Below are 27,632 nucleotides of genomic sequence, written 5' to 3'. Positions count from 1 at the left end.
GTGACTCTGCACACTCCATAGAGATCTATGGACACTGCCGGTTCTGAGTGCGACATCATTCCATCGTTGGAGCGTACACACTAATGCGATATTGGGCCGAATGGTCGTTTTATCGTGTGATTGGGTATTGTGTACCCAACCCTGCTCAAGCCATTTAAACCATAACCGTAAGGCATATCTATTGTTTCCCTGTCAAAGCTGAATTAAATTTTAGAGACGATCTTAGCCAGAACGTGTTGGGAGGGACTTTTCCAATTCTAAACTATAGTGGCTCTAGCTGGTAATCTCCCAATTTTTTAACCCCTTCGCCACTGACTCTTTTTACACCCCTGGGCTGAGCCTATTTTGGTATCTTTTGGGTTGCTTTCATTCCCATACTTGCCAGTTTTCCCGGAATGTGCTGGGAGATCCCTGAATGTTTTTATTTTAATTGGCATTAATACATATTTTTATTTTGGAGGCGATGTCTTGCCTAATTTATTGACATGGACATAATTGCTGATATACTAAGCAGATAATAGATTTAAGTAGACAGGAAGTATATATTACAATTGACCTAATCACACACACTTTGTCCTATCACACTCGCTTTCTGGTGAGACCCCGCCCCTTTCAAGATCCACAAAACATTCTGCATTATCCCTTTCACGTAACATTCCCAATTGGAGGTCCCAATCTGCCCCTTCTCTAGCCCGATATTTTTTCCTTTTGCTATTGTCTAATACAGGGGTCGACAAACTTTTTTAATCAGTACACAGGCAAAAATTCTTATTTTATCATGCTAATATCACTATAATATTGATAGTAATGGGACCAAGAAATAAACGTATATGTTATGCCACACAATAGCGCCCCTAGTTCATACACCGCCACATAGTTGTGCCCCAGATCATAATATGCCTCAGACCTGTGCCACCTTAGTTTTATTCCACATAGTTGTGCCCCCAGTTCCTGATATCCCTCACACTTGTGCCCCCAATTGCTGGTATCCGAATTAGCAAAGGGGTCGGCAACCCCCGGCACATGTGTTGGATGTGACACACAGACCACTTCTGTCTGGGACTCCGAGCTGTCAGGCTAAGCTGCCAAATATGGGTGAAACAGAGATGCTACGCATTCACCCATCTTTGGTTTCTTTAGTCTGCCAGCTCCGGAGCTCGGCAGAAGTGGTCCACGTGCCACGTCAGGCACACATGCCGGGGGTTGCCGACCCCTGGTCTAATGTAATAAAGAATGACTGTGTAAATTGTTTTTGTTTATCTAGTTTCTATGATGGTGCTAGCAAGTCTGATTGCAGAGCTCACCATGCGGTAGAAACTCACTTGCTCGTCATCCCGGTGCAGGGAGGTGGGGAAGAGAGAACCGGGTCCCCCGACCCTATTATCTCCATGGGCCTCGTGCACAGCGCCCGCCGTGCCAATGGTAGTTCCGCCACTTTGTGTGGCTTAACTGGAGGCAATGAGACAATAAAGTAGTAGATACAACTCTCTGAAAGTGTGCACATAGTCTGCGCAGAGGGAAAACATATAACTGTGTCTAGCGTATACATTCCCATGTGATAGACACAACTGAGGAAAGAAATTGTTTGAGGCTACAACAAAGTAGTTCTGGAGCGCTGATGCAGATGAAGACATATTATTTCACGTTGCTGGTTAATTGTGTGCATCCAGCTCTAGTATGATGCTGCCCATAATTCTTCTACACCACCAAAGTACAGAACCTGGTTTGAGGTCACTCAGGGGTGCTAACATGGAAACATAGAATTTGACAGCAGATAAGAAAAGCTTGACCCATCTAGTCTGCCCATTTTTTAACCTATGATTACCTCAAACTAGAGATACTCACTGAAGTGGGTTTTGGTTTTGTATCTGGATTAGCTTCGTGTTTTGGTTTTGGCAAAATCACCCTCGTGTGTTTTGGTTTCGTATTTTCTTTAAAAACATTGCTAAAATATGCTAAAATCACATAATTTTGCTCTTTTTTTTGATCCTACATTATTATTAACCTCAATAACACTAATTTAAAGTAATTTGCAGTCAATTTTGACCACCTCACAGGTCACAATATTACTTTCATACACTTTTGGACAAATACTGCAGCGACCTGGCTGGATGGTAAGCGACAGAGCAGTGACTCAAACACACAGCAGTTCCTAGCACATCTAGGACACATTGGCACACAGCAGTGGCAGAAAAGAAAAGTCAGAAGAAAAGCCTGCAAGGCCTAGTATTTGTATTTTAGCAATGACAATTAGCAATGGAGCAATGAAGCTCTTCTCTTTAGGTGTATATAACACCATACACTTTTTTGTGCAAATTTAGAAGAAAAGCCTGCAAGGACTAGTAGTTGTATTTCTGCAATCAGAATTACCAACACAGCTCTCCTTTCTGTGTGTTACCTATATAACACTGTAGAATTGGACTGCAGAATTACATCAACCCTGTAAGCACTATTTGTATTTTTCTGCAATGAGATTTAACACAGGAGCTATAGAACTCTCCTGAATGTCACTGATTACTTTCTTTAACACTGCTACCACTCTCCTCTTTCAATTCTTTAACTTTGCCTGCCCAACTACTCTACACTGTATGCTACCCCTTCTGTGTCCCTCTCTCAAATGGACTAGATCGCCGTGGAGGGCTGTATTTATAGATTCCAAAACTTGCGAGATCCGACGACGTCACAATGGCGTTTTGCCTCATTTTCAAATCCGAAAAAGTGCAAAAGTACCGAGCCGGCTCGGCTTGGTACTCGGATCCCCTAAGGGTGTGTTCGATTTCCGAAGAACTGAGCCTGATCATCTCTATCTCAAACACTATTTGATGCTTTATTTTTTGTAAGGATATGGCTTCTGCACATTTTCATTTTGGTCTCCTATATCTTATGCCTCAAAGCCTCTCTAGGGGCTTTCTAGCAAAGACATTTGCTCCTGGACAAGCCATGTTGCACTGCAAGGGGTGCAAAGGAATTCATTTTTTTGCATGCAGGAAACAAATACTGGACAGATTTATTTCTACACTGCAATTTAGAGTTGAGCTAAACCATGACCCCTGCCAACTCTAAATCTGTCTGTACATTTTAAATTGACCCCCCCACCCTCTGCAGCGCAATGGTTTAACCAAGGTGCAAATGTGATTTTTATTTTTTTTTGTTGCTGTGACCCTAACACTAAACAAGACCCTAGATATCTGAATCTAGCCCTATAAATTACAAGCACAGGTTTAGACAGCCTGAGAGTTTTATGGGGACTTGCAGATTTATTATAGATATTCATCATTTTATGCCACTTGGTGATCCCCGGCTGTCTGAATGTGTTAGGTGGTGACAGCTTTGCTTGATTTTATACGATCCCTTTCTCATTTATTGTAACGCTGGTTCTGTGTCACTGCTGACTGATGTATTGTTTTATGTTACGAGCCTGACCGTACATATATATAGGAAACATGATTTTTTTTTTGTACATATTTTATATACTCCACTGAATGTAATTAGTGACAACGAGCGATATTTAAATATGTTTTATGTTAATGTGTTTCTAATCTCTGACACGTCCCTTGTTGCCAATTTTTGAATACAGTTGACCATAGACATATTACACTGGGCGACCACAACCTATGAATTAATGATGGGTATAACCACAGCCCAGATGCCTATATTAGGGCCCAGAAGGTGAAGGGACAGCCCCACCAATAGGAATCTCCCTGACAATGCACCTTCTTATTCTCACGCTTTGATTTGTAGCCAAAGTTGTGATGAGAGCTCTGCTGGTTTTGGTGTATGGACAATACTGCATGTTTAATATATATGAGGAGTATTATTTGAGCATTTTAGCCCATTTCTAAGGCTGGGTACACACCACAGGTTTTTCAGCCAACGATCGGGCCAAACATCCGAAAACCAGCTGTTCGGCCAGATATCGCAGTAGTATGTACACTTAGATGATGACCAGGGCCGGATTAACCCTAGGGCTAACTGGGCTACAGCCCAGGGGCCCCAGGCATCCAGGGGGCCCTTGAAAGTGCTCAGCAGCAGTATTGATCGGTCGGGGCGGGGGCGCCAGCGCCGCGATCAATGCTGCTGAGCACTTTAAATGCGGTCCTTCCCCGGCACGCTGTAGACCCCTTACTGAGGAGATCTCGTGAGTCTCACTCTCACGCGATCTCCTTAGTAAAGAGCGTACAGTGCGCCGGGGAAGGACTGCAATGCCAGGAGAAGGAGGTAAGTGCCTTGGGGGCGGCTCAGCTCACCGGGGGGGGGGGGTGGCTCAGATAACGGGGAGGGGGGCCCTCACGGGGGAATGGAGGTCCCCTTAGCCCAGGGGCCTCCATTCCCTTAATCCGGCCCTGATGATGACCAATAGTCGTTTCAAAGCACCGATTGTCCGTTCTAATAATCTCGTTCCAACCACCTTCCGATCCTGCACTGTGTACGCAAATCACAACGATTCCTCAACCAACCGCTGATAGTACCTCAAAAAGTGGATGTAGAGAGTATTGTAGGTGTAATAATTCATCCGTTTGTTCTGAGACTGAATATTTCATTTGAGTCACAGTCGCTAACAAAATTTATAACTACATTGCGGAAAAGTCAAAGTTCATTTTGTTCGAATATTGTGCTGTCAATCTCTAAATACACAAAATTTTCCCCCAGCACACTGCTACAGCCAGCAAGAGACCTGCCATGTCTACTGTAGATAAAAATGCAAAAGTCTTCGTTGCACACATTTGCAAATGTATGTTGAAGCCACCCGCCACTCCACGGCTTTTGCTAATAGGGTGGTCCTAACTCTAAACAATAAGAGTGCCATATATTTGGGCCATACATATATGTTTTTAAATTGAGAGCTAACTTACCAAAGAGGTACCCCAGAAGCCTCCAAACAGCTTCCACTTCTGTATTTGTCAATCTCTGAATGACTACACTACTTTTGGACCAAGATGAAGAGCACAGATCTGAAGATAATCGGGTATATCGTGTAAACATGAATCGGCAGACTAATCGGAACTTCAGTCACTCATAAAATCGCTAGTGATTACAAATCGGTCGAAAGTTTTTAGCAGTGTGTACCCAGCCTTATTTCTGCTGTAGACATTTCACTGTCAGGATCCACCGTTGGCAAGTGGCATTGTCTAGGTGGACTTGTAGCCCCCCGTTCCTCGCAATAACAACACAATTGTAATGTATTTTAGGCAATCACACACAGGTATTTAGGATGTAGAGTGGGCCTATCATGCACAAGAGTGGTTCCATTCTCTTTGTTGGCTGAACCGCCATGACTGAGAATACAGCGTTTCAATTCTCCTAGGCGCCTTGCCTATAAGCATTTGCAATATTCAAGGGGAAAACCCCTGCGCCTTATATATCTTCCAATGCCAGTCCATTTGTGTGCAGTATCTTTTGCGTGAAATTCCTCTGCGCATGCAGTTCATGTCCAAACGCAAATGACACTTCCGATTGCCTACTACTTGAAGGGCGGAACGGGGTCGTGAAGAATGGACGCACCTAGTTAATGTACAGTAAAGGCATGCTGAGGTCAAGCACACACACATTCTTCTGATTCAATCTCTGGGTATCTCTTAAGTACGTGTTTTTTAGCCGTATCACTTGCACCGGCTAGAGCAGTGGTAATCGTTTTCCCTGTTGCCACCAATCCGATATCGATAAGGCCTCCAACTAAAATCCGAATTTGTGGAAAAGCGATGTCAGAATAAATACACTTACCTTGAAACCGACGCTGGAGATCTCCGATTGGCTCACCATACTCACAGCAACTTATCCCAATTGGACAAATATTCGAAACTGCATCTTGACGTCATCGTGACCTCTGTCAATAGAAATTTAAAGTGGCAATGTGGGGAACACTAAGGTTAAGTGTTTAAACACTTAACCCGACATTGCCGCTTTAAATTTCTATTCACAGACGTCGCAATGACATCAAGCTGCAGTGCCGAACACTTCTCCAATCGGGACAACTTGCTGTCAGTACGGTGAGCCAATCGGAGATCTCCAGCGTTGGTTTCAAAGTAAGTCTGTTTATTTTCACATCGCTTTCCCACAAATTCGTATTTTAGTTGGAGGCCTTATCGAAGTCGGATTATTCAGCATCGATCAGACGTACCCAACCCGGCTACAGGGCAGGTATAACTGCTGAGTGATAGTGATGACTACACGTATTCATGCCAGAACATGTGTGTGCAAATAAGAGAGACTATAAAAATGCGTTTTGTTTCCAGAACACACAAGAAACATCCTGATTTCTATATTTGATAATATTTTTTAAAATGTATTTTTATTAATGATACTATTAAGAGTTCTTAATTTGTTTAATAGATTTTTTTTTTTGCATGTATTCTCATGGGACTTTATATCGCACACATGCATGTACGTATCCTGCCTCTGTTCTGTCTGTCTGCATACGTATCATCAGAGTGTACTTATAGAGAAATTGAAATGGAAACATTGAGATCCGCTTGTATTTAAATAGGGGCGGACGTGCGTGCAGGTAACAACCAACCAAATTTTTTTAAACGCAAGCGGCATTCACATTCCGTTCCAATATGAATCAGGCCCCCTGTCGGTAAGAGTTGTATGTTTTGCATGAATGGATGTACCCAATGGAGGGGTATCAACCCCTCTTTTGTCTGTGCCAAGCAGGTTGATCAGTAAGAGGACAAAGGACAGGGGCAAACGCAGGATTTGTAGAGGGGGGTTTCCACACCACGCTGCCAGTGGGCATGACCAGCATGCATGAGGGCGTGGCTATAATATTAGACAGTGCTTGGCTGCTCTCCAACTCTTCCTATCCCCATAATATACATGGGCAATGCTGCGTGGACTACTGTTAGGTGCACGCAGCTCTCCCTTTTCAAGCAGAGCTGTGTGAAGCAAGGGCAGGATCCAGCCACCACAATTATACAGTGCCCCAGGCTTGGAAGGGGGTTACCAGGCACTAGGAACCCCCCCCCCCTCCCCCTCGGTTTGCCTATGAGGCAGTATGGGACCAGTAAAGCTATCTTAATTGTGTGTTGAGTTCTACTTTAACAATGCATCCGTAAGACATGGGGGTACTGTATTCAATTGTCAATATTCAATTCTCAATATTGTCAGACAATTCTACTAAGGAGAGATGTGGATAAAAAGGCCTGCCACTGAGTCATCTCCAAAATAGTAAAAATGCATTAGTCAAAGTTGGTAAAAAAAGAAAGTTAAACACACAAGATGCAAGGTCTCTTCTATTGACAAGGAAGTTGTGATTTGTTTTTATACCCACATTATCCCCCTTTAGTCAAAGGATCACTTAATAAGAATTAACAAAGGAAAGAAAGGAGTTTTGTAGTGGAACCATGAAGGTCAACATGTATTACCAAGCTCAGCATGTACTCAAAGATTTCCAATGATTTGTGTGTGCTTTATCTCTATGGCTGGGAAAGCTTGTTAAAAGTTGGTGCTTAGCCTTGGGCGCTAGTTACAATTTGGTACAACAATAACATTTGTCTCCATCCAAAGTCAATTAACTTTCTCTCTCTCCTGACTCTTTAGTTAATACACACGATTTTGTAGAATCGAACAATACCTTTGTTGTATGTAGCGCTGTGAGTTTTATGAAACTAGTTTTTGTTTTTTTAGAATAAAAAAACAGTTGAGTAATAGTTTTATTATTATTAATATTGTATTATTGTAGACAAAACACTTTCAGCTTTAGGGGACTATTTATGATGCTGGGGTGATAACCTAGATTTTCTATCGCTGCTTATCGCAGAGAGAGAAAATTAGGTTTCACCCCAATTTAATAAAGAACGGTCACCTGAGCAGCTGAGTGATGCGTTAAAGAAATGGGATCCCCGATTTGTCTGCAGTGTCCAATAGACAGCAGAATGGTCGTTGCCATTATGCTAGCTACAATTTACCTGCAGCTAAACTGTAATGGGAACACATTTATGCTTTGTGATCCAAGAAAGTTAACGTGTCAGTTGCACATAATTTAGGTTTGCTTTTTTGTTTGATCTTTTTTATCTTTATATTTTATATTATATTTATTTGTCTCTTTCATTTCATCTAGCTGGCCCTGTAATGCTGCTGTGGTTCTGCCTCCCTGACAATGCCCCAGAGTCCTGTGTCAAGCGAGGAGGAGAGGAGGAGCATCTCCGAATACCCTGGGGAAGAGTCGGACTCAGACAGCTCCAGAGAGGACACCGTCCCTGGAGGGAAAAACAATCCCACTTCTAACACCAGCAATATTAGTCCTAACCCTCTTTCATCATCCTCGGTTGCTGCACGGAGAATAAAAGAGAGATCCATGTCCGTTCCCGACGATTCCCATTTCAGCATGATGGTCTTTCGCATTGGGATTCCTGACCTGCATCAAACAGTAAGGTTTTGGGGAGAAGGAAGGGGAATGATATGCCAGCATAATGCAAACTTCTGTTTTTTGAATGCAAAACTGGAACAAAATAAGAGCAGATAACTAAAAGGTTATAAACAATAAAACTCTGAAGCAGCCAATCAGGCTTGTCTCCTGCTCATCTGCAAGTCAGACTAAAAAAGTAAACACAGTGATCAACAAAGAGTTTCCAGTAGAGATGTGCGCTGACCCCCGTGTTTTGGTTTTGGATGTGGTTTTGATTCTAAACGTCTTTGTGTTTTGGTTTTGTTACAGGTTTTGCCCAAAAAACTTGAAAGTTTTTGGTTTTGAATCTGGATTTATTTAAAAATTGTGAAAAAAAAATAGGTAAAATGATGTGATTTTGAGCGGTTTATGCTCCTGTATTAATATTTATAGCACTAACATTCATTTACAGTCTATTTTCTAATGATCCCTTCACAACTGTTCAAATTTTCACTAATTTTGGCCAAAGTCTGCAGCGATCTGGCTGACTAAAATTAGTGACAGAGCAGCGGTACAAATACATGGCAGCTTACTAAAGATACAATCACCATTTCTTCTGTCATTTTCTTGTAATTAAATTCCATATCTCACTTTATAAGGTGACGTTTCCTTCCTACATTTGGACCTTTGTCAAGACAACCACATAGAGCAGCAGAAAAGACAGATACTAAAAGCAAACGTAGTTATCTGACTTCTTATGCAATCCCGGATTGTCTTCAGCTGCAGCTCATGATTCATCCAAAGGTGATAGTCTGCAGATCATTGCACAATATATAAGGCAATGGCTCCCTTGTATTCTCTATGAGGCACGCCAAACAATATGCATACCACCCTCTGGAACGCATAAACTGGAGGTGCCAAAACCGAAAGTGTTAAAGCCAGAAGTACACAAATGGGTTTTCACTATAACAACCAAACACAGAGATTTTTAGTTGAGTTACTGGGACACCTGCCTTGCAGGTGTATATACCTAAGACATGTATCAAAAAGGTGCAATAGCGCATCTCCACTATCAAATGCACACTCCGGCAGTAGGCGTTTCAGCTTGGACCGCATTAACCAGAAGTGTATAACAAGTGTTTTTATTCCATATTTAATGGAAATAACATTTTGCTTCATATTCAGATCTGATTTTGGCAGGAAGAATCGAGTCACGTTTTGTATCTACTCAGAACCCCAAATCACAGACCTGTCAGAGTTCTCAGAATTTGGACCGCTCCTCTCTAGTTTCAAGGGACTATTTCCACATTATGCTCTTGTTTTTAATCCACGTTAGAATGCAAACTTCGGTTTTAGACTACCTTTGATATTAAACCTAGGGGGTCTATTTATTAAGACCCTGATAAATTGCTGATTATCTGATAAAAATCTAAGATTTAAAAATTGCTTTATTTAACTAATAAAGCATTATTCCTTGCATACCAGTGCATTCATTACCTTTAAAAATGGCGGTCGTTATAGCAGGGCAGTAGTAGTACTTATACCATTGTTGTCCATGATAAATGGACTTCCCGGCAGAACTGGCAAAAGCTATCAGCCAGAGGGAGGGCTTCATAAACAGGACAGAAGCCCAAGATTCTGTTTTCACCAAATATAAGGGTTTGCCCTATTTTATAAATTGACCTCTAAGTGACTAGTTGTAACTTGTACGTTGATTTTTGAGTGAGAATTATGAATTGTTTGCACCATAGACTTTGATTTTGAACTGCGTTGGTAGTGGTACACCTGCGCTTTCTATGCCTTGTGTATATTAGTCATAGCAACATGGCACTTATATACTCCATATATATATATATATATATATATATAAATATATATATATATATATATATATATATATATATATATATATATATATATATATATATATCTATATCAATTCTAGGCAATGTAAGAGTTCCAGCCTCACTACAGCAATGTGTGCTCTATATACACTGCAGGCAGTGTCCTCAGAGCAGGGGTCAGGGAACTTTTTTTACCTCTTACCCCCAAATATATCTAGATACGCCGACGTTACCCCCTTGATTTGAAAAGAAGGAAATCATATATTATTAAATATTGGAATTCAAAATTTCTTTGAACGCTTCAACTTCAAAACTTCAGGTTTTGGAGAAAGGATGTTGCTCCATTTTTGATACGAGAGCATCAATATTGTGGCATTTTGATGTCAGAGCAATTTGGATACAGTCTTCAGCGTCCAATCAATTTCTCTGCTTTGTTTTTATGTTTGTTAGAGTGGAAAATCCTTGTTTGCAAAGTTAGGTTGTTGCAAAAGGCAGCAACTTTTTGACTGCTTTGTTTTCAAATGCAATAGATGCTTCATTATTGCATCGAAGCTCAAGAAGTGCCTCTGCCAACCCTTGAGGCTCTTCTGGTACAACAGCAATTTCACATTTAAAGGGGTCTACAATCCAACTGGCAGCATTACCCCCAGTAATTTCATTTTTACCCCCTTTGGGTAATTTATCCCTGTTCCCTGACCACTGCCTTAGAACATATGCAGCAGTGTTACTGGAACCAGGTGTTTACAATGTGCCTCCATAAGGAGCGGATAAGATCCACGTTCCAGTCTTTGGCCGTTTTTACGGCGGTTTTAAACCGGATTTACTAAAGGCCAAACCACCACTAAAACGGCCAGAATGAACACTTTTTTTTTAAAACCACCCCTTTACAGATCGTCATCCCGATTGTAACAATGAGGAACATAGAACCCACCAGTTTTTCTAAGCTGGGGTTTGCAAAACCGCCATCCAAAAAGCCAAAACAAAAAAGGTAGTTGCGGGAGGCAACATTGCTCAAACCACATGTTGTTTGAGCAATATGGTCATTCAGAACATAAGAGGAGGCACCATTGACATCTAAATAATGGAAAATATCAATATTTATTGATTAATTGGCAAAATTTATTTAGAATTAACTTATTAGGGCAAATTTTTTATTTTTCATTATATTATGAGTACAGTTTTATTGTATTATGGGGGAATTATGAATATATAATTACGTGACCTGGGCATTATTTGATTGCTAACAGGGCAATCATTATTTATGATACACACTTTTCACTACATAGTGCCCCTATGATATAACAATACAATAATCCCGTCCCCTTAATATAATGAAAAATCTAATTTTTGCCCACATAAATTAATTGTAAAATAATTTTGCCGCTTAATCAATAAATAATGATTGCCCCCATAATTTATGTGTCAGTAGTGCCTCATCTTAAGTTCTGAATGGCAAGAGCCAGCATCTTTGAGCTATCAAGCCAATCAGCAGCAGGTATAGAAAAACCTGTCTTGTTCCTGGCAGTTTTGATGGCGCTTTGGCAAACCACTTAATGCCATACTTGACAAATCTTATGTTGGCCGGGTCCGGAAGATTCTGGAGGGCAGTAGAGGTGTACTGGCGGAAAGGGCGGCACTTCACGACTTGCGTCATTTTGGCCCCGACCCCGGTGACGTAATGCCTCTTTTGGGTCTTTTTAAAAAGACCCCAAACAAGCATTACATCACTGGGGGCAGGGTCAAAATGGCGCAAATCACGAAGCCCCGCCCCCGCTGCCCGTACATTCCAGGTCTAATTTTATTGAAGTGGGCAGATGGGCCAGATGCGGGAGAATCGCCAGCTCTCCCGGGAGTCCATGAGACTGACCCAAATTTCGGGAGTCTCCCGGACATGCCGGGAGAGTTGGCAAGTATGCTTAATGCTCTCATTTTGAACCACCCAGGTTGAGAATGTCGTGAGTACTTTATACCTATGACGTTCATTTTTAGACATAATCTATCAGTGCTAGATCCTCGGCATGGCCCCGTCGGTGCTTTGCAAGAAATCACTAGTATGCCAACTGATGTACACAATGACCTAATTTGTTTTGCTTGCTATGCTGGATATAATAGCAACCTGCAACAATTTGACCATTACCAATCTTTTTACCTTAGTCATTGAGAATCTTGGTATACTTGTACATGTAATTCTGTATTAAATGTGCTAGAGTCTGCTTAATGGCACCTTTCTGATGGGCAGACTGCTCACGTGGGACGCCCCAAATAGCTTCTTGCTCCGTTCCCAGTCTTCCTTCTCAATTTACCATCCTTATTGTAAGGTCTCCATGGGGGTCATTACACGCGAGTTATGATTAATCTCTAACTCAGCACAAACAAAATCAAATAAACAGTGGTCCCTTCGGGCTCTCTCTTCTGCTCTCACATCCAACCTCTCATTAAATCCTGCACTTTACTATATATGTGGGGAGCGTCCTGGATACACTTTAAGGAGCGACATCGAAAGTTTGTTAGGTGAACAAATTTTTTTTTTGCTGCTGCGAAGACACAATTTGAACGAGATGTTTAATTAGCATTTTAGCTCATCCTGTCAACTTCTCAAGCTCTAGATTATTAATCCTGCACCATGGCCATATCCCGGGGAAAAATAGATGACTGATGTCGTTCTTACGTGCCAGCTGTTTTATTTGACCTTAATGTAGGTTTATTACTAATTAGAGGTAATTAGATCTTTTACAAAGTTATTTTTAGGTAGTCAGTAAACAGGATTTATGTGGTACCGGAAAATTCCACATAGCGTGATAAAGCTTAACTGTGATCTTCACCCCACAAATTATATTTATATCGAAGAATGCCTTAACTGCCATTAATTGTTGGTTAGATACACTCTCTGTTAGAGTGTATCCAGGGACAGTGTTGGGATCACCAGTGTCCCTCCCCCCTCCCGCCCTCTTTATAATGTGGACCAATCACTTCCTTATATTTGATCCAGCCATTTTCAGTGTTAAACCAGTATTCATAAGAGTCTATAAACCCAGTAGGAACTAGTGATGTTATCAGGTCCTTGTCAATTGATAGTCTATTGGAAAGCACGGTGGCTTAGTAGTTAGCACTGGGGTCATGAGTTTGATTCCCGACCATGGCCTTATCTGTGTGGAGTTTGTATGTTCTCCCCGTGTTTGCGTGGGTTTCCTCCGGGTGCTCCGATTTCTTCCCACACTCCAAAAACATACTGGTAGGTTAATTGGCTGCTATCAAAATTGACCCTAGTCTGTCTCTGTCTGTGTGTGTATGTTAGGGAATTTAGACTGTAAGCCCCAATGGGGCAGGGACTGATGTGAGTGAGTTCTCAGTACAGCGCTGCGGAATCAGTGGCGCTATATAAATAAATGGTGATGATGATGATAGTCAAAATATTTTATTCAGCAAACAAAATGGTTGTCCATTATTGAGCCCTTAATTCATTTCATCTTCTGCAGAATATTCTAGAAAAGACGAGGAATGTTGATTGTACCTTATGTTTGCTCGATATTCTATAACGTTGTACCGCTATTTTCATGCTGTTCCTGCCTCTTTTTATGCTAATTAGTGAAAGATGGCTGTGACTCGGCCATTGCCAAATTAAAAAAAATATATATATATATATATATATATATATATATATATATATATATATATACACAAGTTAACCCGTGCATGATACTCATGCATTCTAGTCAAATCAAGCTACTTAAGGTGTTAAAAAGGTTCTTGTCATGCATTTGGGGCTAGGCCAGGCCTCCTCAGGGGAAGAGCATTACTTCCCGACGTAAGCGCTCTTTTTTAACGTGGTTTTGTCCACATGTCACCACCTCATCATTCATCTTCATCACCTCATCCTTCATCTTCATCGCCACATCCTTAATCTCCATCCTCTTACTGTTCTAAAACCTCTCGATACATAACGTTTCTGCTAAACACCTTATCGCTGTGCTCAATCAGTCTTCCTTGAAGGGCAGTATTCATAACCTGCACTTTCACATCACTGCTTCTCCGTACTTGTGAAAATGCGACATACAATTGTCCATGACCAAAGACAGGCTCTGGTAAATAAATACCCACACGGTCAAGTATTTGACCCTGTGACTTGTTAATGGTCATAGCAAATGCCGCCTTCAAAGGGAACTGCCGCCGTCTTTGCTTAAACAGCAGTCCTGTTTCGGATGGACATAAGTCAATCCGAGGTATCATCACCTTCTCTCCTTCAGCAGATCCAGTCAAAACTTCTGCTTGTATCACATTTGTTTTCAGTGCTGTCACTACTAATCGAGTGCCATTGCACAGTCCTCTCTTAACATTCAGATTTCTCAATAGCATAATAATGCTTCCAACTTTCAATCTTAATCTGTGCCTTGGCATTCTGGAAGGAGTCAAGAGTTTGAGCCCTCAACTCGTAAATTTAGCCTTTACTACCCCTCCCACGGGGGGAAGGGGGGATGATGGAAGTTAACTGACTTCACTATTATAATTTTTTTGTCAAATAGTGTCAGTATGCCAAATTTCAGGTCCATTGGATGAGCCCTTTCTGAGAAAATAGTTTTTTCCACACACACTAATACACGCCACTAGGCTTATATATATTATATATTTATAAAAAAAATATATATTTTTTTTTTTTATAAAATACACATAATGACTTCATGTCAGTGGTAATGAAGGTAATGATGTTCATTGTAATCATTTTTTATATCTTTATTTCCCCACTGAATGAGCATATTAAAGTCTGATATTATGATGTGTGAATTTTAAAGGAAGCAAAGTCATAAATAAATTACTTTTCAAACCAATAACAAAATAAGTTTTATAAATATACCCATATAAGCTAATTTTGCTGTAGTGAGATGGGTAATGGACATTTCCACACTCGAATTTCAGCCTAAGCATAACCGTCACCATTTGTGATGTGTTTGCACGACTGTAAGACATACTTGGCCCCTTTTGAAGGCAGCTATCTGGGAGAGGGTCCGTCGAAAGGGCGTGGCCACGTGTGGTGTGCCGTTAGGCTCCAACCCCTGACAAGCTTATGCAATTCTGGCCAATCACAGCAGGGGGCGGGGGCACAATGCCACATTTAGCCCCTCCCCCACCTATCTTCAACAACGGAGACAGCTGGATCCGGTATTTTCGCCTGCTCTCTCGGGAGTCCGGGAGAACTTACAAAAATTCGCGAGTCTCCCGGACATTCCGGGAGAGTAGGCAACTATGCTGTAAGATCTCTTATCATTTAAGTGAGAACTGTCATATTACTTCACCTGTGAGTCTGCTATACAAGCCATCCCCACAGTGCCTAATTTATCATAAACATGGTATAACCCTTGGGTAGCACTAACATTTTAGCTGCATTTCTTTAATTTAGCAAAGAAGGTCATAGGATAGATTTACTAAGACTTCTAAAAAGGAAAAATGGAGGTGTTGCCCATAGCAACCAATCAGATTCTAGCTATCATTTATTTAGGACACTCTATAAAATGATAGCTAGAATCTGATTGGTTGCTATGGGCAACACCTCCGCTTTTCCTTTTTATAAGCTTTAGTAAATCTACCTCTATATCTGTTTTCCAAATGATCTGTTCTATATATTGTCCTGTTAAGCACAAAGCACCTGATTCATTAAGGATCTTAAATTAAGAAGTTTCTTATTTCAGTCTCCTGGACAAAACCATGTTACAATGCAAGGGGTGCAAATTAGTATTCTGTTTTGCACATAAGTTAAATACTGACTGTTTTTTCATGTAGCACACAAATATCAACTTTAAATGTCAGTGTACAAATAAGCTATCAAGTATTTGTGTGCTACATGAAAAAACAGTCAGTATTTAACTTATGTGCAAAACAGAATACTAATTTGCACCCCTTGCATTGTAACATGGTTTTGTCCAGGAGACTGAAATAAGAAACTTCTTAATTTAAGATCCTTAATTAATCAGGCCCAAAGTGAGCAGGATGCCTGATGAGATGATACTGAATTCTGTTTATTCTCTGCATTTAAAACTTTCAACGTGGAATAGAATGTGTGAGAACTGTTAATCAAGCCTAAGTGTTCTTTTCTATATCACTCAGCAGTTTGTAAGACGTTACAATATTGCACTTGCTGAGCTGCTTGTATATCTTTTTGATGTACTGTATCAGTAACTCACATATCACATTGGAAGGGAATTATTCTCCAAGTTTCATGTTTAGTGAATGGTTTGTCTGATACCACATGCTACAGGGTTTACCCAAGAATTAAAAAGCTGTCAGATTGATTCTGAACTGAGGTCATACCTTTTTACCAGGCAATATGGAAAATCTATATGTAAGAATGATTCCATATCTATATATTGCATTTTTACCTAAACACCCCCCTTCTGGCTGCTTTAAAATCTCATCTCTTTTGGAAAGTGATTATTAGATTTATATGATCGAACTCCTCTTTTGCCTCTGAAAGATTTGTATAGATTTGAATGGAGAACACCCAGGCCCGGTGCTCCCATTAGGCAAGGTTAGGCACTTGCCTAGGGCGCCGGGCTCTGGAGGGCGCCACAGAATGGTAAATGACTTTAAAACTGTACGGCGACCACTGACCATACCTGTCACGGCTGCCGTACAGAATTCAGATGCACGGGGAGGGGGGAAGAGGCTATTGCTCACCACCGCCGCCTCTCTGCTCCGCCTCCTCCCCCCACTCACTAGTGTATTAGTGAGTGGAGGGGAGGAGACGGAGCAGAGAGGCGGCGGTGGTGAGACAAGGTAAGGAAAGACGGGGGGAGGAGGGCGCCGATTTTTGCGGGGGGGGGGGGGGGGGCGGCGCCGATTTAGTAAAAATGCCTAGGGCGCCATGGACCCTAGCACCGGCCCTGAGAACACCACTCAGATTGTAATATTTAGATTTGGGGTTATGCCAATATACAGAGACCTAACTGCCTGGGTTTCTTTGATCTAGTGGGTTCCCACAACGGCATCAAAAGTCCAGCATTGTCATCTTAACTTCTGATGCTTGGCTCTTTCAAATGGGCAGTGGTGTTGTCGACGCCCCTCCCTCTTGAAGTCCCTATTTATTCCAATGGAATGTTCTTAAGGGAGGGGCATCGACAACACCAGCAAATACACTGTGTTAGTGTTAATCAGTCCAGTACAGTGGAATAATGAAGAGCAGTTATGGAAATTTCAGGGTGACCCACCGTATCAAGGTAGGTACCCACAACTCTGTATTTTATCTTAACTTGGTAAACTTTACCCCAAACTAATCCCTCCACACTAGAGTTTTCAGTGGGGTTTGTCTTTAAGTGTTATAATATCTTGTAGTGTTTAGTGCTTGTGTACCATAATCTGTATTTTATACATACTTGCCAACTTTTACCTTCTCCCCTCCTGGAGATCCCGTAGGGGAGGTTAAGCAGCACCGCAGCACACACAGGGGGGCAAATTGTTGTGAATGTGTCCTAGAGTTGTGTGGGGTAGGGCGAATCGCATCATTGAGGCCCCCGATCCTGCCCACTTAATCTCCTGAGGGTATGTGAGGACTACCTGAGTCTTCTGGACATCTCGGGAGAGTAGATGCAGTTTTTGTCGTGGGGCGGGGCCAAAATTTCCCGATTCACCACGCCCTCGCCCCTCCTGCCGTCCAACCACGCCCTCTGTCCGGGATCTCCCGGAATTAACTTTTCAAAGATTGGCAAGTATGATGTAATCACTTGTCTTGTAGTAGGGGATATATCTGTGAATGCTCTGTGACTGTCACTATTACCAGCGCGGACGATTGTACAGAGGGGGAACTACCACCATTGCAGGGGTACAGCAGCTACAGGGCCTGTTGGCGAAGCGGGGGTCACAACCACCACACCCGTCAATTGTGGTAGTACATAGACTACCTGCAGCCACAGTCATCCAAGAGCCTGCACAGTGAATCTGCACAGTGAAATCCAAACGACGCAGGCCCCACTCATGATCAATAGAGCTGAGCCAGGGTCACACGGGGTCAAACTATGTTACTGCTAAGAGGTTGTAGTGTTCTGCTTCTGCTATGCTACACTAATGTGCACAATGCATTTATACATAGCTGTGCATGCAGTACTGCCCGCCTCATTTATCTTTAACCGTTCCTACACATTTGACGCCCTCACTACAACACAAAACCACTTGCTCAAAAAATACATTTTTCCTGTAGTTCTCATTAGCACGGTCAGCTAACTTGGTGTAGAAATGCACAGGCCATCCATTGTTATTTTTAAGCAATATATTTGTTAAAATGGAAAAAAAAAAAAAAAATTCCCCCCTGTCTGAAAGTAAGTCAGTGTTTGTGCATTGCCAAGAGAACGCTCCAGTCATTCATACAATAAACATGCCACCGTGGCAATGGATGTAATGAAATCCACCAAACTGCCACCAAAACTCCCATCCAGGAAAAGTGAAAATATATTAATAGAAAATCTATTTTAACGGGAAATACGAAGAGACAGAATTGTCCAAATCTGCCACATTCATGCCCGTGGTTTAGTATATGGATGGACGTCTGTTCAGTGCTGCCGGTGAAATTATAACCAATAAGTTATCCCCTAAAATCATGGACATTTAACATTTATGAAAAAAAAAAATCCACAATGGCTAACCCCCAGTACAGGACACACCAGAACAACAACAAGTGAAACTTGTAGTGTTCCACGATGGCTGTAACAACGTCATTTTGACCCCGCCCCGCAATGGAAACGCTTTTTGGTCGCAGGGGCGAGGCTAAAATGACACAAGTCACTGCGAATGGCGTTATTTTGGCCAGGGAATTGCGGGATACGGGAGACTTGCCTGCTCTCCCGGGAGTCCAGGAAACCCACCCGGATTTCGGGAATCTCCCGGACATTCCGGGAGAGTTGGCAAGTATGAAGTACATAGGTTTGCGAGGAAGGTGGCAGCGTTTGCACTGGCTGACGGAAGCAGTTGGAAATTAGTGGATGTTTCCTGCAGAGGTTTGCGGACCAGTGCAAAAAAACAAGATTTCATTTAGCCGGGTGAGTATATTAAACTGAGATAAAATTTTTATAAGAAACAGCAAATTGCAAAATTGAGTGGGATTTGCGAGTGCTTGCATCCAAATTAAGGCGAATCAGTGCAAATGGAATTCCAAGTGCTAACTGAGCTCTGATTTCACCTGGCTTAATTCTAAAAGATATTTAAGAAAATTCTCATGCAGTATAATTTGCACCAGTGGTCGCATAAACAATTTTGACTGTAATATATGCCCAAGGCCAATTGCGGGGTAATTTAGAGTTTGGTGCTAATTCTTCCTAGGTGCAGACTAGAGCAAACCATTTTGCACTGCAAGGGGTGCAAACATTTTTTTTTTGTATTCAGGGAAAATAGTATACTGTTTGTTTGTGCATGCTGCACACACACATACTGGCCAACTCTATTTTACACTGCGTTTTACAGTTGGGTTAGGCCAGGCCGCCCCTCACAGCTGTAAGTCAGATTGTGGATTTCACATTCCCCCCTTTTGCACCCAGTAGCTGGATTTGTCCCTAACATAGGATTGATTGAGGGTTCAGGCCACCCTAGGCTAATACGCTCATTATGCTGCCTCACTTTTCGCGACAGGCTAATACATGGTAGGTAAAGATGAACTCTATAAAGGTAACTTAAAGGCAGGTAAACAATGCAACAAAGCAATGAGGAAAGCAAGTCAGATGCTTGGTTACATAGGGAGAAGAATCAGTAGCAGAAAGAAAGAAGTAATAATGCCACTGTATAGGTCATTGGTACGGCCTCATCTAGAATACTGTGTTCAGTTCTGGAGGTCGTATCTCCAGAAGGATATAAATAAATACAGTAGAGACTGTACAAAGAAGGGCAACTAAAATGGTGCATGGTCTACAGCACAAAACTTACTAGAAAGACTAAAAGATCTTAATATGTATAGTTTGGAGCAGAGAAGGTAAAGGGGAACATGACAGAAACTTTCCAATATATCAAGGGTTTTAACAAGGTGCAGGAGGGAATCATTCTTCAAAGGAAGAGAAGTATTAGAACACAAGGACATGTACTGACACTGGGGGGAAGAGAAGTATTAGAACACAAGGACATGCACTGACACTGGGGGGAAGAGAAGTATTCGAACACGAGGACATGCACTGACACTGGGGGGAAGAGAAGTATTAGAACACGAGGACATGTACTGACACTGGGGGGAAGAGAAGTATTAGAACATGAGGACATGTACTGACACTGGGGGGAAGAGAAGTATTAGAACATGAGGACATGTACTGACACTGGGGGGAAGAGAAGTATTAGAACACGAGGACAGGCGCTGCTCCTAATTCTAAGCATTAATGTCTTAAAACCTGTGTGTCTACATAAGAAGAAATCACATAGTGGATTAAAGGTCTGTACAATGAAGCAATAGACCAGTGTTGGCTAACCTGTGACACTCCAGGTGTTGTGAAACTACAAGTCCCAGCATGCTCTGCCAGCTATCAGCTAGTTATCTACTGGCAAAGCATGCTGGGGCTTGTAGTTCCACAACACCTGGAGTGTACAGGTTAGCCATCACTGCTGAAGAGACCAATCCAAGCTGTAAAAAAATGAGTCATAATTACAGTAGTATATATTGTATTGATGTTATGTAAGCCAGTGGATCCCAAAGTTTCTCAATTCGAGGCACCCTTAGGGTCTCCATAATTTTTTCAAGACACCCCTAAGTCAAAATAATTACCAAGTTGCCCCCACCTTGCTTAACACCGGCCCTAGCCGTGGCACCCCAGTGAGACTGCTGCGGCACCCAGTTTGGGAACCACTGATGTAGGCAATAAACTGCAGTGCTTTATGTATCCTGTTATATGAAAAAATATTAATTGAAAACTGAATGAATTTATTTAGCTTAAACATATAGATATCACTGTGTCACCAATCTTACGTATATAAAACTGCAAGAACGTTCTGCTGGTAAATATTGACGGAAATCGATGATGATGGGGATGTACTTGCCATACAAAGGTGAGGGTAGAAAATAAAAAAAACAAGAGCTTAGAGGAGAAAACAGAAATCTACGGGAAGAAAAATGATTTTGATGACGCTGTTGGAGAAGAGACTGAGGGGTATATTTACTAAACTGGGGGTTTGAAAAAGTGGAGATGTTGCCTATAGCAACCAATCAGATTCTAGCTGTTATTTTGTAGAATGCACTAAATAAATGAAAGCTAGGATCTGATTGGTTGCTATAGGCAACATCTCCACTTTTCCAAACCCGCAGTTTAGTAAATCTAGCCCTGAGTCCTGAAATAAAACAGGAAAAACTATTGTCTAATGTTTATGTATTTGTGTCTGTTTATGGGTAAACATCACTGTGTGACTCAAACATCCTTGTTATTTACAGTCAAACTATTTCACTAGAAAAAAAGTCTGTTGCAGTAAATTTTTAGGATTTGTTCTGAAATCAAGCATTTGACCCCCCCCACCCCCCTTAAAAATCCTGTATATGACCCGCCCCTGGTCCTATGCTGTATATACTAAAAAGAACACTGTTTGAACATGGTAATGCTTTGCTCTATTTGATTTTGTAAAAAGTTTGATATGTAAACAGATAAAGATGGTAAAAATAAAAGGCCGCTCTAAACGCATTATATTAATTGCTAAATGTTAGTGACTTGGGATATGCCACGGCCTTTCAGAGAAATATGGCAGTGTGCATGGGCAACTTAGAATTGCTTTTTTTGAGTAAAAAGAGCTGTTCTGACATATAAGGAAATACATTTTAGCTATACCCCAATACCACCAAGTATTCCTCTAGATTGGTTTCCTTTCCTTTCCGAAAAAGACAATACAGCCAGAACAAAGCATTGCTCTCAATATATACCAGAGGTTCTTTTTTTTTTTGCTCTGTTCTTCTGTGTGGGGGGACAGCCTCAATGAGGCATCACTATGTACGGTGACCCATGTTTTTGGTCCTAATCTGATAAATTAAAGCTAACTGACATATATATTATTTATTTGTAGCATGAACCCTCAAAGTGCAGCACTCCGTAATATGCTGGATAATAATAGTATATAGTATGACTATAATAATATATATAATATATAGTATTACTGAAACAGATTGTCATCACAGCATAGACCTAGATTGTAGAGCTTATACTGTGATGTTAGGCAGTAAATTATCAATCTAAATTTTAAATAAATGTCTGGACATTTTAAAGGACAGCTAAACATTTGATTTTTTTTCTTTATGTGAATCAGGAATATATAATACATTGTTCCGTTTTAATATGACTATCCACTGCAACTTTGTTTAAAAAGGAAACTTTAAGTATCCTACCATCTATAGCACAAAGAGCTTTCAGACAGTATCTAAGAGGATGCTGGACAAAAAGCTGATATTACGAAGCACAGCATGTCAGTTGTATTTGCGTGACATCCTTTGTGATCACACAAGCTGTGGCTATGGAACTGCCTCAGAGTGATGCAAGATAGAGAAGCACCACCCTCATAAAGATAGAACAGACAGCTTGCTGGACAGATTGAATTAAGTATAAATCATTCGCTATTGCTGGTATAATATTCAGTCTAGTATTACACAGGCTGTCCTATACATATATTTCCAGAAACAGCACTTTAATAATAATATATCATCATCATCACCATTTATTTATATAGCGCCACTGATTCCGTAGCGGTGTACAGAGAACTCATTCACATCAGTCCCTGCCCCATTGAAGCTTACAGTCTAAATTCTCTAACACAGACACACACAGACAGACAGACAGAGAGAGACTAGGGTCAATTTTTGATAGCAGCCAATTAGCCTATTAGTATGTTTTTTGGAGTTTGCATTTTTGCAATGTTTGCATTTTTTTTTGTAGCTTGGTTCCTCTTCAAATTACTAAGGGACTAAATTCTAAAGATGATAAGACAGCCGTATCAGAACTAGGATATAAATTTACTTTATATTTGGATGATTAGACATTGAAATAAAATCTGCATTGATCTCTTACCTCCCCATATAAGTCACTATCGCCAATGAGGGTCTATCCAGTAGTGTAAGAGCTAATGTAGTTGGATTAGATGGCAGTGTACTATTCAGTATAATTGAATTATCAGCGGTTTGCCCTCTGCACCCTCTCCAGACAGCCTGTGCCCGGCAGCAACGCTCTGTGTGGCGACTAGTTGCTCCGTGGCGTTGACTGACAGCTGCTCAGCTGCAACCCTACGAGGCTGTTAAGTTATTTATAAGCAGCTCAAGAGGCAAAAATAAAATAAAATGTCATTGACATTTGTGGATGCAGTGTGAAAGAATAACCATTGTGTACTGAATTTATTTTAATAAAGGAGAACTCTAGTCAAATATTTACTTTATCAATAACACCCCCCCCCCCCCACTACACATGCCCTAATTGATAGAAAAGCAGAGAGCACCATGTTTGGAAGCCCCATAATTTGGGAGCCACTCACTCCTGGTACTTACAATCCATTCTCCAGATACAACAGTTGGGAGAAGTTGGCCAGTAAGCAGATGAGTGGTTGTTGAAAGAATTGGACAAGACTTAGCAGCTGTCCAATCAATGCAACATCTGCGCTTTCACTAATATCCAGGCTGCTGACACTGACGTTACAGCTACCAGACTGTGACTGCTACCAAGTGATAGATACATGGAATGGTCTCCCAGCACTTAGACTCTAGTGGCCCTGAGTTATAAGGGTTAACTTACCACTACATCGGGTCAATCTCATCGGGACCTGCGCTTCTGTGGCCTGGTTAGTTCTCGCATGCACAGTGGAACTGAAAACCCCGGACTTCAACATTAGTTGAAAATAGATTTAAAAAAAAATATTTAAAAAAATATTTTAAAAGTATTCATAATTAAAAATAAATAAATAATAAAGCTTTTTTTTTTTTTTATTTTTTTTTTTTATTCATTTTCCTCTGTTGTTTGCATCCTGAGATGCTGATAGCAAAACAATAATATGGAGTGGAGACGTAATAATCTATTACAAGCTTTACTTTTTTAACAGCGGTACAGGGGAATTTCGAGGTGATTTTAAACAATGTGTTTTACCTTCTTGCTTCATATAGATGTATGTGTACTGTAACACTCACACACGTTACATGCATATACATTTATATGATCCCTGTGTTTGGGGCATACTATCTGCTTCACTCCATTTCCTCAACCTGTAGTGTCTATGGATAATTATTCATGCCATATCTAAACCCAATATGGCATGCAAACATTCTTGAATTAGCTCTCATATACAGTAGTGATGCTCGGACTTACCCAAACTTAGAGGATCCTGAGTAGGCTCGTGAGCCGGCCCGGTACTTTCGCGCGTCCTCGGATCTGAATCGAGGCAAAATGTCATTGTTGAGTTGTCTGATATCGCAGGTTTTGTATTCCATAAGTACCTCCCTCCCCAGGAGATCCAGCGCCATTGTTCACACAGAAACAGGGGTAGCAGTGTTCTTCTCACTCTCCAGTGACATTGCTCATACAGAAACAGGGGTAGCAGTGTTCTTGTCACTCTTCAGTCTTTAGTGCCATTGCTCATACAGAAACAGGAGAGGGAGCAGTGTTCTTGTCACTCTCTAGTCTCCAGTGACATTGCTCAGTGCCATTGCTCACAAATAAACAGGAGGGGGAGCAGTGTTCTTTTCACTCTCCAGTGACGTTGCTCAGCACCATTGCTCACACAGAAACAGGGGTAGCAGTGTTCTTGTAACTCTCCAGTCTCCAGTGACATTGCTCAGTGCCATTGCTCACAAAGAAACAGGGGTAGCAGTGTTCTTGTCACTTGACAAAAATTGACTGGAAATGACTGGAAATTAATGTTATTGAGGTGAATAATAATGTAGGAACAAAAAAATAACCAAATTCCGTGATTTTAGCAAAAAAAAATAGGGATTTTAGAAAAAAAATTGGGATCCAAAACCAATACACGCAAGGGCGGTTTTGCCAAAACCAAAACACAAAATTAAACCAGATCCAAAACCAAGACCAAAACATAGGGGTCAACAAACATCTCTTATATAAAGCTATGGCAAATTGTATGCTCACAGCAAATTACATACTCTTATCCTGTAAAGAAAACTAAACCATAATTATATATAGGATATACTTTTCTAGACCATGTATGAGGCTGAAGCCCGTTACCTATACTCACATTGAAATGGTTTGCTACTCATATACATTAATAACCGAGAAGCTGTTACACTTGAACATTGATACCATGGAGCTGCTTCTGTATGGAAGCCCATTTGTGTTTGCTTAATTCAGATCCCAGCACTAATATTACCAATGATATCACATAATCAAGTCAAAGGTGCGCTCTATAATATCTGTCAATTCTCCAATTTCCGTCCACTGCAAACTCTAATAAGTTCCACCCCAATTAAGCTACAAGCGGATAAATTCATTATAAAAATGTAATAATTTCCTTTAAATAAAACTATTAAGAATATCATTTTCATACTTGGTGTAGTTAAAATGCATTCATTAACTCAAATAAATAAAACATATTATATTTATGGAAATTACTTTCAATGAATTGATTGTTTAATTAAACTAAACTGAAGGTATACTAATATATTCTTAATTGCTTTTAACACTTACTCTATTGTTCACCGTACATAAAGTTATAACATTTTCATCACATATGTTATAACATGTTAATATGAAAACACATCACTAGGAAATGTTTAAATAGATTTTATTTATTCATTCATTCAGTGTAAGAATGCCACAATTATATTTACTAAAACAATGTGACTTGCAGTATACTTTTGAATAAAAGAAAAACTAACAAATATTGAATTATTATGATAAAGTGATGTAAAAATATTTATGTTTTGACCATGTTAAGTTATTGTGATTCTGAGATAGCACATTAAAGGCTTACCCTTAAATGTGCATGAATATGATGGAATTGTAATAAATTAATATATTTTTAAGTGTTTAAATTTTTTTTGCATATTTTTCTGGCAGTGTTTATGGCACCTATGTAATCAACTATATAGTGATACTTTTTGAAGACAAGCACTAATACCTTATGAAGGGACCTCACCGCCAAAACGTTTCTCCACCTCAGCCCTTGGAATAAAGATACTCCGCTGGGAGGTTTTTTGCACTCGCTGGGCTTGGTTGTGGCTCTTTCATATTCCTCTGTTGACACCCATGCTATCATCGCATTGTAAGACTCAGGGGTATATTTACTAAACTTCTGGTTTGAAAAGGTGGAGATGTTGCCAATAGCAACCAATTAGATTCTAGCTGTCATTTTGTAGAATGCACTAACTAAATGACAGCTAGAATCTGATTGGTTGCTATAGGCAACATCTCCACTTTTCCAAACCTGCAGTTTAGTAAATTTAGCCCTCAGTCTTGTGTGTATGATACCTCAAATCTAATCCCAGGAGCCCTGCAATAAGGAGAACCTAATGTATGGAGCGGAAAATGGTCACTTTGAGTCTCACTTTTCCCAAGTGTGCCTATATTTTCCAAAAGCCCATGTTGGTGACGTTTACAGACGTCTGCACTGGCCAATGGACTTGTTCTTCATCAAAATCAATATGGAAAATCTGGTTAAGCAAGCAGCATGCTCCAATCGTGTGTATGTATAACTCACATCTATTCCTTTATTCACTAGCAGACATGCTGTATTGTAGAGACGTGTTTTTAAAAGGAATTATTTAGGTGTTGTGCTTTAAAATGTAGCGCAATACTCGGCAGGTCTGATAAGCAACGTCTGTATATGGAATCTAAATCTAATGCACTGCCCAAGGCTTTCTTGCACAGGTTTCTACTATTAATAATTAACCTTTTGGAAAGATAGCAGGTTGCAATGTCCTGGGATTCCATTCTCTAGTTGCCCTACCTCACTAATGGCACTTTTTTCTGTCACTGTATAAGACTGTGCTAATGGCTTCTACGTAGTTCAAGTACAGTCTGAGTGAGGAGCATTCTTGAAATTCCGTATCTGTGGAGCTGTAACAATGCACATGATGTAGGTAATTTAAATGCTGCAAAATCTGCTGACAGACAGGACACAGTTTCTTAAGCAAGTGTGTGTCCATATCTACTTATGTCACACTTATGAGCTTACGTTTACTTGCCCCCGCCTGCCACAGTTCTGTTTTGTTACCCTGTGCTAGCCTTCATTTTAATACCCTGACTAACCTCCCACCGCGCACACAAACATATGTGCAAAAATATTTACCTAATGTGAATACCCTCCCCTTTTACAGTACAACATTAAAGTCATACTTGACAACTTTTCCTCCTTGGCTTTAGGGAGATCCCGGGAGAGGTGGGTGTGAGGGGGCGGGGCTTGACAAGTTGCACCATTTTTAGCTAAGATGAGACAATTTTTGCATCATTAAGCCCCGCCCCCGCCACTTATCTATGGCGGGGTGAGAACCGGGAGGTTGCCCTGCTCTCCCGGAAGCCCGGGAGGTCTCCCAGAAATGCAGG

General features: G+C 40.9%; 1 protein-coding gene across 1 annotated transcript in view; it reads left to right on the top strand.

Moving 5' to 3' along the window:
- SHANK1 (SH3 and multiple ankyrin repeat domains 1) overlaps nucleotides 1-27,632 on the top strand; it is a 394,846-nt gene that overhangs the window by 159,701 nt on the left and 207,513 nt on the right. Inside the window, exon 2 of the mRNA XM_075190961.1 lies at nucleotides 8,060-8,368. Coding sequence (XP_075047062.1) covers nucleotides 8,099-8,368 — 270 coding nt within the window. The 5' untranslated portion in view covers nucleotides 8,060-8,098. The remainder of the gene's footprint in view (nucleotides 1-8,059; nucleotides 8,369-27,632) is intronic.

The sequence above is a fragment of the Mixophyes fleayi genome, chromosome 11 (genome assembly GCF_038048845.1).
Source record: "Mixophyes fleayi isolate aMixFle1 chromosome 11, aMixFle1.hap1, whole genome shotgun sequence".
NCBI lineage: Eukaryota > Metazoa > Chordata > Amphibia > Anura > Limnodynastidae > Mixophyes > Mixophyes fleayi.
Note: the sequence above shows the minus strand (reverse complement) of the source record. Positions and strands in the feature narration are given on the sequence as shown.